Below are 16,064 nucleotides of genomic sequence, written 5' to 3' on the forward strand. Positions count from 1 at the left end.
TTAAATTAACTTACTTTTCGCCTGGTCCTCGGTACGCTCAGTTTATGATTCACTGAGTCGGTTCGATTCAACCACCACAGGATCCGAGTCAATAAAAGTCTTAAAAGAGTCGAACTATTCATTAAAAAGATCCGAATAAATAAATAAAAAAACTTAAAATAAACTCAGTTGCGGGTTCCTGCATTAGGCTTGATATTGTTTTAAGATTTAACACAAAATATGATTTATAGCTTTAGTTAGAAGCATGTACATTTAAGATCTAAAATAGAATTAAGTGATTGTTTTGGCAGAAAATACGAACTTTATAGGATTTTCTGACTGACTTGTACTTAAAGAATCGTTTTTTTTTTTCAATCATACACAGCGATTCTTGTTGTGAGACTATACACTTATCTTCTTCAACAAAATGTGATACAGTAAGTCTAATTCAATCAAGTGATTCATAAAAGACCAGCATTACACATTTTAGATGCAACTTCCAGTAACTTCCGACTTGCAGTACAGCCATTAAAAATTGCATCAGCCAGCTTGTGAGTGTAAGCTATTACATCTACCAAACCAAGAAGTTCCCAATAACATCTGAATTAGCTTTCCCTATGGAATGGTAGTTAAAAATAATCAAACTGATCTTGTGATTATTACAATTAAAAAATTTGGATGCTCCTCCACTTCAACAGAGGTATTGGCTTGTGTGAGGGTTTTCAAGATTTATTGAGAGGTGACAGAGCAACAAATATATCAGATAGATATATTTCCTATACTCTTCAATAATAACTGAATAGACACAAAAATCTGTTCTTTTTTTTTTTTTTTACAAGCAGCTCGGAAACATCTGCATTTTCAAAGTTTATCAGTGCTCAAAGTTTCTGACAATGCATGGTGAGTGTGACATTTCTATTGTGACCAAGGTCTGCTTTAAACAGAACAAGATTGGAGGACCTACAGAGGCAACTCTCTCTTTAATAGAGAAACCAAAACCGATGAGATCATAATACTTCAGACATTATGCTTTCATGAAGGATGGTGTTGAAAAAAATGACAAAGTAAAAAAGCCAGTGAGGCCAATTACAAGTTTTAACTGGTTATTAAGAACATAAAGGACAGCAGTCATCATCACTGATCTGAGCAGAATAAGGTAGTTTGCAGGTCCTGACGCCTCGAAGGTGGCAGGTTCGAATCCCAGTCAATAGAATTAACCTCGAAAATGACATTTCACCCTAACATTGCTTTAACGTTAACTGGATGATGCATGGATGCTATGTACACAGATTACAATGGATGAAGATGTCATCAGTTAATTAAATATATGGTATCGGTCAGTCATACTGAATGACGCTCGCGTCCAATATGAAGTTCTCACATGATGTTTGAATTGTCATGGATTTCTACACAGTTGCATGAGGCTTGAATTTTAGCTATACATATAATAAACCTTGATCAAACTCCTATAATCCTCTTCTGTTCAATTCCGTCCAGTGGCTGATCAATAAATCGAGGCACTTGTTTAATACCATGTTTCCGTTACATAATATAAATGTCAAGCTTTAACCTGTACCAAGAAAGAAAGCGAACAAAAAAACAGCAGAAAACAGATTTTTCTTTCTTTTTTTTTTTCTTTTTTCCTTGTTAAATAGTAATAAATACATGAGATGCAGTGGTTTATTTGTCATTTTTCTGAAGCAGGAGGGTTAAAAAGTTCTCATTTTTATTTATTTATTCATTTATTTATTTATCTGTCTGTTTTCTTTAGCAGCAATCCGAACATGGTTGAGAGTGGAGATAGCAGCCGAGAGAGAAGTAGTTCACTTTTTTTGACTTGATGGCAAACAGCACTCACAGAGTGTTGTGAAGGAGGAAGGAGAGGAGGGGGAGAATAGACAAAATGAGAGGCAGGAAATGAAGTCAGAGTGAGAGGGGCCTCAGTCAGGAGGGCGTGACAGTGTCCCTTCGAAACGAAGTATTCCGCCCTCCCGCTAAATCTCGCCCCAGACTCTTCCTTCCAACAGAAACATGGGGTAAGTATGAAAATAAAGAGAGAGAGAGAGAGCTACAGCAAGATTTGGCTTAGCATATCCAGAATTAATACAAATGTATTTTCTGTCCAAAACAAAGAGAGTTTAAAAAAAAGAGAGAGGAACCAAAGTAAGAGAGAGGGGTGAGAATCTAGTGAGATGGTGAAGAAGGCAGACTATTTTTTGAAACGAACAACAGGGAAGCATTTTGGTTTTCCTTCTGGCAAAATGTTTTGATGTTTTCCAAGACTTTCCTGCATCACTTCCTCCTTTATATGAAGTCGAGTTATGTTCCCCCTCTCCTCGTGAAAGCGGCTCATGGTTCAGCCTCCTCCTCTAGTTGTTGTTAGTTGGTGTTGCTCACTGTGTGGCGACTAAAAACAGTTTCTGTCATTTGCTTTATTTCATTCGTAGGATTTGTTTCATAGTTTGAGATATATAAGCCAGTGTGTCAAGCGAGATAAAGACTGGAAACATTAAAAAAAAAAAGTAACAAAAGTGTGTTTGTGTATGTCTTGCCTGTGTGTTTGTTTATATGTGTGTGGGTTATGCTCAACTAGAAAAAAGCAACCAAAAACACCAAAATGAAGCCAAGAAAGAAAACAAAAAAACCTCAAACCCAGTTTGTTTGTTGTTTTCTATGCATTAAGTATCATGTCTGACCAAAAAAAAAAAAAACCCCACAACTGTATAAATAAAACATTGAATAAATAAACCCACCTCTCAATTTAGATCTCTTTCTAACCCCTCTCCTGTCACTCTCCTTATGTAGTGATTCTTAATAAATTAAAAATATACATATTACGGCAAAACCTCAGGAAAAAACTAAACAAACCAAAAATAAAAAAAGCATAAGGTACTCTCTCCCGCTGCTGTCGTGTTGACAAAAACATTCAATTTTTTTCAACCAAAACTCTCCTCGCCTTAATAAAAATCTCTCGCTGCAAACCTGTCCTGAAATCACAAAGTCAAACAACAATATAAGAATGGTAAAAACAAACGTTCTGAAACCTTCTTTTGCAACTACTTCAGCCGCCGCCCTTCTCCTTCGATAAAAAGAAAAACAAACCAACAGAAAAATGATGATAAAAATAGCTTCAAATCCCTCCCTTGACCTTCTCCCCATGCAAAACCAAAACAACGAAATGAAAAAACGAAACTGACTGTCTGATATTTCACAAGTTTTTCTCTGCGATTCTGTTACGTGTGGCCACACACGCGTATATGTGTGTCGTACGTTTACTACGTGTCACGCGGGCGTGTGTATGTGTACGTGTGCCGCTTTTGTCACCGTTATGTTGTCGTTAAAATTTTCGTATGGCTTTTGGAATTTGTTCAAGATTTATCAAGAGTTGGCTGCACTCTGACCGCTCCCACTCCCGCTGCCGCACACTGCCATCATGGCAGACTCCTCGGAGTCCGGCCGCCCCCCAGCTCCCCCGACTCCCCTGGGTGGAGGCCCCCCGGTGAGCACCCCCCCAACCCCGACGCTTCCCTGCGGTGGGTTGTTATTGTTGTTGCTGCCAGCGTAGCACGGAGGGATGTATCCCAAACTGGAGGCAGCGACCATGCTGTCCTGGGAGGCTGGGGCCTGGGGCAACTGTTGCTGGGAAGCAGAAGGGGGCTGCTGGGGGGCCATGACTGTCCTAGTCCGAAAGGCAGAGAGGCCCAGGTGGAGGTTGGAGGAGCCGTACTGACTGGAGTCCAAGCTCGACGGGGGCGGCTGCATGATGGAAGACTGACCCAGGTGGTGGTGGTGGGTGAGGCTGAGCTCGATGCTGTCCTGCATCTGCGGGGAGGAGATGGGCATCAGTGCCTGGCCCTGCTGGCCCTGCGAGGCCTGGCCCTGCGGCTGGTTCTGCTGCTGTTGCCGGAGCTGTCTGCCGTTGCTGTGGTGGCTGCCGTAGATGGGGTGGGGATGGTGCGGCTCCATCATGCCCCCAATGTTGCCCAGGAAGTGGCGCGAGTGCTGCGTGGCCGCCGGCTTGTGCAACAGGAGCTGTGGGTAGGAGGAGTCACTGCTGCTGTTGGACAGCTGACCCATGCTGCTGTCCCCTCCCGGCCAGATGCGCAACTGCTGTTGAGATGGAGCCTGGAAAGAAAAGAGGCGATCAATATGAGTCGAAACGACTCATGTTACCGAGGAGCTGTGTGGTGCTCTGCAACGATTGCTTACTTGTGGGCTCTGCATCTCGTAGTCCGTGTGAGTGACTGCACTGTTGTAGTACCGGTTGCTGTACCGGTAATTTCGGTTGTCATTGGAAGAACCGCTAGATCCACCTGGATTGGGAGCAAGGACAAAGAACTGATGTAAAACGTGTCCCAGGAAATGCAAGATTATATGAATTTGCATTCCAAAGTTCAAGTCTAGTGAATTTGAAGACGTGTGAGACTCTTAACTGAATTTAAAGAACATAAACTTTAAATCTGCAGCGTTGCAGCAAACTGGAATAGAGTTCATGCTTTAATAGTGGCGAACTGGAATAGAGTTTTAGGGGTGTAACAATACACTCACGTCACGATTCGGTTTAATACACAATACTGATCTCAAGAGATTTTGAACATACAGAAACAAAAATGAAAAAAGTTTTTTTTATTAATAAATATATTTTAAAAAAACTTATTGTAACGCATATGGAATATACATATATACAACAGTTAATAAAAAGTACTTCTAATAAAAATAGTACATTTGGTATCATATCAGGAATTGATATGAATCGTCCTATTCCCCCGTGCACAGAAAATTCATGATTCTGAGTTATTATTTACACATTCTTAGTCTCAGACTACATAAAATTGCTAATTATGTATTTATTTATTTTTTTATTAATAATAATTAGTACACAAGGAAGATCAAATTTGCGAACATCTGAGACTACATTATTTGATGTCCCATTACCATATCTGATGCAAAATATGAAATATTACTACATATGATTTTGGCAATACATATGATTTCGCAATACATATCATTGCATTGTTGCATTTTTGTATTGCAATATATTGTGACACAGTTTATTGCAACACCCCTTTTATATGTTTTAAAAAGATGCCACAGAGTGTGACATTGCCAGGTTCATAGAAATGTTGCGAGCTCAAACTCTAGTGTGACCGCTGCATTACACACACTTACCAGAGCTGGAGACGGAGCTAGTGGTGGAGGTGGAGTGGCTGTGGTCCATGGCAGGGCTTGTGGAGGTGGAGCTGCTGGTGTTGGTGCCCTCATCCGTCGTCTTCTTGAAGAAGTTGTGCTGCAGCGCATAAAAGGGTGTGATGCGCGTCTTGGGGTCATAGTCCAGCATGCGCAGGATCAGGTCCTTGAACTTCAGGTAGTCGCAGGGCGCGTGACCCTGTTCTCCAGCTCGCCTCCCCCCTGGACCTCCCGTCTCCACCCCCAGGATCTCGTGCAGTCGTCGTGTGGCAGGTGGTTTATATTCCTGGAGGGACAAAACAACACAGAGGAAGGGAAGAGAATGAGGAACAAATGTGTAGCATTTAGTGCAGATAACAGTTCAAACGTTATTCATTTATATACATTTAAGGAAAATGGAAGATGAACTAGACTAGAAACATATTACATTAATAACAACCAATTTTAGGATTAAGAAATACATAAATCTACTAATATTATTACTTTAATACTATAAAGTCAACATGAAATGTCATTTGCAACCCACTTCTGATTAAAACTTATATGCGTTATTTTATTGGTAAAAAAGTAGCATTCAGCTTGAAATTCATCCTTTGGGAAGTGACTAGAACATGAAAAGTGTGTTCCACATTTTTAATGAAAGTTACATACCCAAATGTAGTATGATGTGAATGCAAGTTTGTTCACGTTAACATTCACCAGCATTAGATTAACATGTTAGCTAGAAAAAAAATATAGCAGTAAATACATTCTTAAAAGATTATTGAAATTGGGAAAACATTTTTCCTCTCTGCGCATTAATAGACAGAGCACATGTGTACTGCAATTTTGATTTCATGTTGACTTTAATAGGAAACTCGGTCTCAGAAATCATTACTGAATGCAGGTGATGGGGGGCTGAAAGTGAGAGATGTTTGTGGTTTTGTGGGTATAACGACGGTTGCATAGGAGCTCTCAAGAGTCGTATAGGGTTCAACAATGGGACTTTTTGAAAGAACTTCAGTTGAAAGAACTACACACAATCACAAATCTCCATAACCTCCAACTATTACTACAAAATTACAGCATAAAATGTTCAACTTCTTTGTTATTATAGTAAGCATGCTTTATTTTTCTTCCTTAATCATTAATATAAAAAAAGTTTGTGAGAACATTTTTGTGTTGAAGCCAATGAGATTGTTTGTCAGGTCAACCAAAGAAACTTGGTCATCAGAAAATAAAAACCCTTATTGTTGAACCCCGTCATAAACAAAGCTCTGGCCCTTTGAGTCTGACCCTAATCTGTGCCATTTAAATTATACCATGGTCCATAAATACTATAAAAAGACTTCAATGTTCCAGCACCTCCACTGTAAAAGAGTACAACGTTTTCAAATGTTTTAACCTTTTTCTTTATTGTACACACGGAATCACAGGAGCATTTGAGGTGAGTCTCTGGATGAGTTGGCATCAAGTGCCAGACATTAATCCTGAAAAACAAAGTGTACTAGGACCTCATCCAGACTTTTACCCTTCACCTGCTATCACCTTTTCATCTTAATCTGCGGCCACACACACACACACACACACACAAACACACTTTCTACAGAATTAACCTGAAGCTACTTTCACTTATCTTCACAGGAAACAGGGTCATTCTAGCTACTGTCTGCACTCACTTAACCTGCGACCCAATGCGTGTCACTGCCACACTAAGAGCTGCTAACAGGTAAAAGGTAGTGCTCTACCAATGCAATATATACATATCAATATATAGGGATTCTTTTCATGAAATATTACATTTATATTTTAAATCTTTACATTATTTTAGCAGCACTTTACAATAAAGTTTTATTTGTTAACATGCAAGTTGATGCACTACTAACTAACACAAATTAACTTTTAATTAACATTAACAAAGATTAATACAGGTAAAATATTATTAACACATGGGACTTCATTATAAAGCCTAACTTTTTTATTAACACTATCGTTCAATTGTTTTGGGTCAGCAAGATATTTTTGTTTTTACATTGATATTGATATTTTATATGCACCAAGGCTGCATTTATATTATCAAAGTAGTATTACAATTTTAAATGACTGTTTTCTATTTTGATATATTTTATTTAATATATTTTTCATGAGCCATTACTCTAGTCTTCAGCGTCACATGATCACTCAGAAATGATTCTATTATACTTATTTGGTGCTAAAGTAACATTTCTATTATCAATTTTGAAAATAGCTGTATTTATTACTTTTTTTCAGGATTGTTTGATGAATAAAAAGCTCAGTAAAACAGCTTTTTGTAATCAAAATATTTTGTACTTCCCCTCTCACTTTAGTGTATTAATATTGCACTGGTATTACTAATGTATTATTGTTTCTAATATTTCACAAAATATTCATACCGACCCCAAAGTTTTAAAAGGTAGTGTTTGGCCCAAAGTATCTGGACACCCAATCAATAATAATAATACAGTGTACTTAATGAGGATTTAATTTCAAAACCACTAGGTGGTCCAGTTTTCTAAGATTATATCCTGTCATTGCTTGCTATTGTATATAGTATTTAAAAATTGGTTTCCACATATTTTGGGGCTTTTATTTTACATATCTTGATGTATACTGTACTATAAGCACATCTTCAGAGACCGAATGTGGATGGTTGTGAAAGCGACTGTGATGATGGCAATGATGAGGAGAACAGATGCTGTAGGTTGGGGTCTTGATTGACCTCGTGCCTCTGTAAGCAGAGGGGGGTCAGCGGAGAGAGGAGGAGGTTCACTAGAATACAATATAGCCTTGCTTCAATTCCATCCCCAAACTTTTTCTACATCCTCCTACATTTTAGCCCCCGTTTTCTCTCTTCCTCTCTCCATGAGGATAAGGTGAGTGTCTGCGTGGAGCAGGTGATGGTGAGGGATGGGGGTCTTTGGGAGGAAGGCAAAGGTTAAGTAGAAGCAGAGTTTTACTCACGGAGGCTGAAGGATAAAGTACCTTCTTAATGTCCTTGTTCTTCTTGACGGTCCACAGGCCGTCGGACAGCTTGTCGAAGTACTTGCGTGCTTTAGGGGCCTGATCCAGCATATGGTTGGGCGGGACCCCCAGCACCTCCACTATTTTATTCATCTGGTCCACCTGAGAAGGATACAGTACAGCGTTAGAGCAAGACCCAAATGGATTTTGTTGCAACTGACATTTTAGCAAGTATGCATCCTTTGATATCATACGTATACCAGATTAATAAATTTTGAAATGCATTAGGGATATTTCACCCAAAAATGAAAATTCTGTCATTAATTACTCACCGTAATGTCGTTCCAAACCTGTAAGACCTTAGTTCATCTTCAAAACACAAATTTAGATATTTTTGATGAAATTACGCAAGAGAAGAAACTGTTGAATAAAGTCGTCATTTCTTTGCGCACAAAAAGCATTCTCGTAGCTTTGTAACATTAAGGTTGAACCACTGATGTCTATTTTAACAATGTCCTTACTACCTTTCTAGGCCTTGAATGTTTTAGTTGCATTGTTGTCTACGCAGGGTTAGAAAGCTCTCGGATTTCTACAAAAATATCTTAATTTGTGTTCTGAAGATGAAAGAAGGTCTAATTAATAACAGAATTTTCATTTTTGGATGAGCTATCCCTTTAAGAAGTTGATTAAAGGGCGTACAGATAGGATCTTGTGTCTAGACCAATATTAATTTCATTTGAAAATAACTAAACCTGGCTCTCGCCATAAACAGCCACAGAAGCTGATATGGTGATCAAAATGTAGAAAAAATAATTTAATAATGGATAAATTTTGACAAGGCTGAGAACAATAAAATGTCTTAGCTCCTGTTTGTATGCCTGTTAAAGTGCAATTCTTACACGTGGATGAACGTCAAAAAAAAAAAAGGCGTACATAGTACGTCACAAAGCTTTGCACAGTCATTGTGTGACTAATCCCAGAGCCGTACCTCATTGGAGCCACTGAAGAGCGGTTCGCCCGTGTGCATCTCCACCAGGATACAGCCCAGGGACCACATGTCTATAGCCAGGTCATACGGCATGCCCAGCAACACCTCAGGAGAGCGGTAAAACCGACTCTGGATGTACTGGTAAATCTAATAAAGAAAGAAGACAGTAATGAATGACCTGCACAGACAAAGCATGCACAAGTTTATTATAAGCAGACCGAGCTCTCATTGTGACTATTGAGTACATTTACACTTTTCTCCACTAGGGGGCAGTAAACTCTACATGGTAAAAAGGGTGCAGCACTGCTACTAGGAATCTCAAGCAGTAAAATCCATTTCAGCTGTGGGAAAGTCCTCTAGAATGTGCTCTGAATGCACATCCCATCAACTAAGACCACTGCGTTTTTCCTTCTCTCTTACATTTACCATTAAATGTTCAACAAAATTGACATGCAATGCTGAAAATGTAACCATTAAATGTTTACCACTGCATGTCAATTTTGTTTGTTTAAATGCAAGTTCACCAATTACTACTGTTTGTGACTTCATATAAGCCTGCTGTTAACAAACAACGCGATCTCACCCTCTGTCCTAGTTGGCAGGAACTGCCAAAGTCCACGATCTTGATGGCACTGCGCTTGGGATTGCAAAGGAGGATGTTCTCGGGCTTGAGGTCGCAGTGGATGATGCTGAGCTCGGGCGTGGCCAGGAAGAGCAGCGCCGTGCACAGCTGCTGAGCGAACTTGCGCGTCAGGTTGAGCGAGACGCCGCGGAAGTTGGTGTTACGCAGGAGGTCGTACAGGTTGTAGGAGAGAAGCTCGAACACCAGGCACAGGTGGTTACGGAACATGAAGTGCCTCTTTAAGTGGACTGAATAAACCAAAATGAGAAAAAGAAGTGTGTTAGGGTGGCTGCTTGGCAGCAGTTGGCAAAATGCAGTTCGTAGCAATTCAACTAGACATCCAGGAGATCCAGATCATTCATTACACTCTGTGAAATAGCCTCATGTACTACTTTTAGTCTTGTTTACTTGTTGCTTTGTGGTGGGAGGAAATTCTCTTGCCATTAGGTCAGGGTTATACTACAGAAGACTAAAAGTAGAGTAACAGCTGCTTATATTCATAATCTTGTGTCTGGTTTTTACCTATGTAGTACTTCATCTCAGTGTCGTGTTTGTTCATGAGCTCAAGAAGCCGCAGCTCAATCTGGGCTTGGTTCAGGAAGGCTTTCTTGTTCTTGATGATCTTGATGGCCACCCACTCCTGCTCGTGGTGGTCATAGGCTTTCACCACCTGCACACAGACGACCATGTTATAGTTTTACAACAGTAAATGACAGTATCAACATATTGTGTGTATAAAATTGAACATTTTAAGTTTCTGTACACAGAGCTATAAATTCTCTGCATTCACTGTAAAAACAATCCTTCTTCTGCCATTTATTAGACCTTTAGAGTCTGGTTTGCTTATAAATAACGCATTAATCGAGAACACAAAGCAGCTTACATTATTTTCATAATTGTATTAGTCTGACTAATGTAACGAAACATCACCAGGGCTTACATTTATGTTTGGTTTGGAGGAGCATATTAAAAACTATTGTTATACAGAAAGCGTTATTGGTTCTCCACCAAAAAGTCCTGAGAGATGAATTTGACTAATTTCACCAATGAATATTAAAATAAAGAAAATTATGATACTTCAAAATTGTGTCACTATATTATCATACTTCAACTGACGGTGTGAATGTAAAAAAGTAACTGAGGGCACAGCTAAAACCAAAAAAGTAGATCCAGATCAACTTTCAAATCCGGATACAATACAAAATAGAGTCACATTAGTTCACTTCTGGGTCAAGTTAGTTTGTAGACAAAACATCACTTGCTAGTTTGCCATTTTTAATGCACCCTACTGAACATGAGCACCATTGTTTCGGTTTGATTTTATGCCTGTATTCTTTTAGACTTAATATCTAAGTAGCAGCAATGAGATGTTTGACCAAATCGTGTAGTCTTAGCCAATTCTATTCTCATCTCCAGAGTTAAACTAACCTGTCCGAAGGAGCCCTTGCCAATAAGCGAGTCGATCTCGTAGCGGTCCAGCCACTTCTCCCCGTTCTTCACAATGTAGTCATAGTTGTCGTCGTCGTAGCCGTCGTTGTACACCTTGCGCTCTTTTTTGGTGCTAGAGTCCTCGGGGGGAACCTGCTGGGCTCGCCGTTTCTTCTTCGTGTAATATACCTGGAAAGCAAGAAAAAGACTTCATATTTGCACCTCTGTTGCTACTTCGCTAATCACTGGAGTTTGTATCACTGCTCTTATTGGGAGTATAAATATGAAAAGGCCTGCTGGCTCACCTCATTGATGTGCTTGTATGTCTTGATGAGATCGACTGAGAGTTTTCGTAGCGGTGCGCTGGCGGGATCTCGAAAACTTGGGGGAATCCTCCTCTGCAGGATGGTCATATCTGACAGCACCTGGGGAAAAGAAAGTGACACCGAGACGATTGTATGAAAAAAGGAGGGAAAACTGAGGAACCACCATAACAAAAACCACAAGGTTAGAGGGTGAGTGTGTGTGTGCGTATATATATATATATATATGTCATGGTACCAGGTTTCTTTAAGTACCGGTGGTACCGAGGAACCCGATCAACCCGGTTCTTAACGCATACAGCGATATGATTTCCGCGAAGCAAAAAACGCAGACAGATTCTCAAAATCCAGTCATGAAAATTAAACTTACATTTGAATTTGTCAAAGTTAGCATAAATTAATCAAATCAAATCTCCATATGGACCAGTATCTGTAAATGTTAAGCTGCAAAAGTTGGTTGAAATTTGAATCCTGCGTGTTCTGTGTGAATGAATGAATGAATGGCAGAGACGTGCGGGTTTGTTTACTACATAGACTGAAGCACGTGACCCTTGCAGTAATTTCAGCATCTGCGTCTCAATGAGGACATAAATACATAAACAACATCACCAGAACTGTTCTGAGTCACTTCACAAGCATTTTACTGTAGCATTTGAGTAAAACCAGTGTCAATTTAAAGGTATTCACGGTAGCCCATCAAAATAAATGTTCATTTTTACATAAAGGCATTGTGCTAGAAATATAACTATTATTTAGTAGAATGTATGTGATACTGTAACTACTGTTGAAAAAATTGATAAAACTTTATTTTTTAAAGAAATAAATCACAATATCTCTTCCTTGTTTTAATTTTAATAGCAAATCCCCTTTATTTACCAAGAAATAAAATGTGTTTAAATTTCACATAAAAATTTGACAAAAAAACAAAATTTGGGTGAAACTTAATTACTGTTTTTCATAATTATATTACTTGTAGAAAAACTTCAAACAAAATTGTAAATAAGTATAAAGAATGGTATTGGTTTTATTTTTAGTGATAAAAAGTTTTTTTGGTTTGTTTTTTTTTTAGCATATTTTTGTGATTTGCTTTGGTACTGGAATTGGTATCGTGACAACACTATATGGATGTATACATAGACCAATAATGAAACATTGCAGAGTATAAGAACCTGTATCCTGGATAAACAACCCATTACTCTACCTGAGGCAAATAGATAAACTCAACTCAAATGCATAATTTAACTATGGACTGCAGGCCAGTAACAGACAATTTTATATAGATCCTTATACTGCCTTCTGCAGTCACTTGTTGTAATGTCTATGCAATGATTTAATAGTCAAACACAATAATGTCATCTTCATTTGAGGCCTTTCTCAGCAAGTTTTTAAACACAGTGTATGCAATTGCAATTAACCTTTTAAACACCAAGTAATTGTGTTTATTTAAGCTTATTTTTTGTTGCTATGACTGGTGAAATCCAACCAAAAATGACAATGATGCTTTGAATATGGGTTATATCATAGAATTTAATTGCAAGGAAGCATGATTCTGGTACCTGCTGCTGGTCGGCCATGGAGTGGATGTTACCGAAGGAGGGGTGGCTGTGCTGGCTCGACATGGTTGGCTCAGCGGGGGAGAAGCCCAAGGCGGCAGGCTGGCAGAGGGTAGAGGAGGGGGGCTTGCATCCTGAGCTGCTTCCGCCTACATAGAGAAAATGGGGAAAAAACGAGAGAGGTTTCAGAAGACACATTGCTAAAGAGCCTCACACATGCCAAGCAAATACTGACATGGGTGTGGGGAGAAACACTGCACTGCAGGGGGAAGTAGAAATATGAACACACACACACACACCATATTGGAAGTCAAACTGAAGGCATTTTCACAGTCTCCAGCTAAAAGATCTTTGAAATCTCCTATAATAGGACGGAATAGTGATAAGAATGATCGGCTTTCCTCTCAAGAAGCTCCAGTTCATTTTGGATGAGAAATTACAGCACTGTTCCTCAGGTCAGCATGACAAGCGTGCGTTGGAAGCGTGCGTTCAAAGACCTGAGAATGGTTTCCAAATCTGAATAATTCTCTTAACTTTCTAAGCAAGATGTGTTTTTCCGACAGCTACCAGCAGACAATATACAAACGCCAGAAAATCATTGCACTATATGTCACTACCAACCCAGTGGAACAAAGAAAAACTGCTGTATGACATTGCACAGCAAAATCTCTGTGGATGATGGGAGTGACTGGGAGGCAAGCAGAGCTATCCATGGTCCTGTGCTGCCACTTGTTGGCCAAAAATATGCTTGCTGCTATTGCTTTCAAAAAACGTCTGCACATTAGGCTGCCTGCTATATAGTAAGGTCCTCAAATTACAGGTACATCATGGTGAAAATGTCCCATTTCAATTCCAATATCCAAAGAAAATATATTTAGCATATTTATTTATTAGTTTTTTTGTAGGTTCACGATGCATTTTCAGCTTTTAGCATTAATTTTCATTTCCTTTGTATTGTGCCCAAACATTTTACTTATATACATATAAATAATAATAATCTATATTGTATTATATGAAATTATTTTACAATTTTATTTTAAACGACAGTACAATGAATAGTTTATTATAATAGTAAATCAATTCTTTAAGTAATACTTATATATATATATATATATATATATATATATACACATATATATATATATACACACACACACACACACACACACACACACACACACACACACACATATATATATATATAGTAATTTATGTAACGAGAATGAAAATTGTTTGCATGAAATAAATTAGTAAATTAGTTTTTGCACACAATAATCCACTAGAACATTGAACATTCATAATGCACAAAGGAAGTAACAGACATCCCGGGAAAGAGGCAAGAATGTGTAGAGAGTACAGTAATTAAGTAAGATTGCTGAGGACGGAAGCAGGGAAGTGAAATATGTAATGGATGAGCTATTCCACGGTGAATGCTTTTATTGCTGCTTTCAGGGGCTGACATGTGAGGAGTAATGGGGGGTGAAATTTATCAATGACACATTACAACTTGAAATAGCCGTCCGATCAATGGCCGTAGCTTAAACAAAGTGCAAAACGACACATCTGAACATAATCAATCCCACGGAGTGATGGCAAGCATTGCTGTTACATGCCCATAGGAGGAGTCCCAGCACCAACTCACGGACAGGAAACCTGCCTGGATATACATATGTGACTCATCTCCAACTGCTTTCAATTTTTCTCAGACCCTGTTGCAAATGACTAGACAACTCAATCAATGCCCAGTACTGCAAAACATTTTCAATTCATCTGACAAAACGACGAACCCACACAATGATCTCATAAAAAAAAAAAAAAAAAAAAAAAAAAACACACTTGTTTATTTCAATTCATTTCCTCCTCCTCGTTTTAAGAGGGAAATGATGACTAAAAGAGCGTGCGACCTACTGAGCACCAGGAAAAAATGTCACACTGTGCCTTTAAATGCTGAAACGATCACATTGAGAACTTCCTGAGTGTGACACCCCCCTTCCTCTGCTCTGATTGGCAGAGGCCACCTGCCTCTCTCCTTCCCGATTGGCTGCTGGTATCCAAGGGCTGGGCGGCGAGGTCTCTATAAATAAACCTGGTAGCTTGTGCTGTATCAGCAACCCTTCCCACAATGCCGCTCTCACCCTCCCTTTCCCTGCCTGTTACCTCTCTTCTTTTTCCCCCTTCTCGCTCTCAATCTTCGCCGATAAAAGCCATCCCCGAAGGTGTGAATATTAACAAAATATAACAAGACACATGCTCCTCTATAGACACAAAGGTGCCTGGGTAGAATTTACTGTCACATACGCAAGTGTCACATGGCAGCAGTTAAATATATCAGGTGGTGTATGAAATAATCATCCACTGCAATTAACCATGCAAAGACCCCCCCTCCCACCTCATTCCACATCCCCACAGCTGACCAAACACAGCTGCCAGCTGCCAATCACAGTGTCACAATAGCAACAGACCAGCCTACTCCCTGTCTCTAAGGCACAGGAAGAGGATGGTTTTGTGTGCATGCGAACAGCTGAACAGCCCCCCCCCCAATCACTCCCACCTCACCCTTCCCATGTCCGTACTGACCCCCTATCTTATTCCCTGTTAGGGTAATGGGAACACTGGTGCTACTGAGCCAAAGTTGGAAACACCATGATTGGCATGAAGGGAAAAGAGGACAGGGAGGAAACTCAGGTTATTATCCACAACTTATCTGAAAAGAAGAAACACGTGTTGAACAACCACCGTAAACGGTGACTCGAGAGGCTCCGTAACTCCTGTTCATCATAAAATCAAATATCCAATGCAGGAGATAAAATTTGACCTTAGTATGAAGCAACAAGTTGGTGTTGCTTGAGCGCGTGTCGGATAAAGGACACTGTAGACATACAGTACATAGAGGTGAATAAGGCGAGGATGTGTGCGTCACATCATGCCCCCAGTCTAATGTGCGCTTGCGTGCCCGCAGATGACACGGTTACATGGATGTCATGCCCCACATTAGAGGACTTCAGGTTTCAGAAGCTCTGAAA

The 16,064-nt window shown here is 39.5% G+C and overlaps 1 protein-coding gene across 3 annotated transcripts in view; it reads right to left on the reverse strand.

The window, feature by feature from the left end:
* Positions 1-940: 940 nt before the first annotated feature.
* LOC127975469 (dual specificity tyrosine-phosphorylation-regulated kinase 1B-like) overlaps positions 941-16,064 on the reverse strand; it is a 43,325-nt gene continuing 28,201 nt past the window's right edge. For 2 of the 3 annotated variants that reach the window (XM_052579588.1, XM_052579586.1), the window contains exons 2-11: positions 13,045-13,190; positions 11,471-11,590; positions 11,166-11,354; positions 10,260-10,407; positions 9,699-9,985; positions 9,116-9,262; positions 8,128-8,289; positions 5,149-5,452; positions 4,189-4,292; positions 941-4,104 (exon numbers count right to left, since the gene is read on the reverse strand). In XM_052579588.1, the coding sequence (XP_052435548.1) occupies positions 3,358-4,104; positions 4,189-4,292; positions 5,149-5,452; positions 8,128-8,289; positions 9,116-9,262; positions 9,699-9,985; positions 10,260-10,407; positions 11,166-11,354; positions 11,471-11,590; positions 13,045-13,107 (2,271 nt within the window). In that variant the 5' untranslated portion in view covers positions 13,108-13,190 and the 3' untranslated portion in view covers positions 941-3,357. The remainder of the gene's footprint in view (positions 4,105-4,188; positions 4,293-5,148; positions 5,453-8,127; positions 8,290-9,115; positions 9,263-9,698; positions 9,986-10,259; positions 10,408-11,165; positions 11,355-11,470; positions 11,591-13,044; positions 13,191-16,064) is intronic. The other variant, XM_052579587.1, reaches the window with a different exon arrangement.

Source organism: Carassius gibelio, chromosome B16, assembly GCF_023724105.1.
Source record: "Carassius gibelio isolate Cgi1373 ecotype wild population from Czech Republic chromosome B16, carGib1.2-hapl.c, whole genome shotgun sequence".
Taxonomy (NCBI): Eukaryota; Metazoa; Chordata; class Actinopteri; order Cypriniformes; family Cyprinidae; genus Carassius; species Carassius gibelio.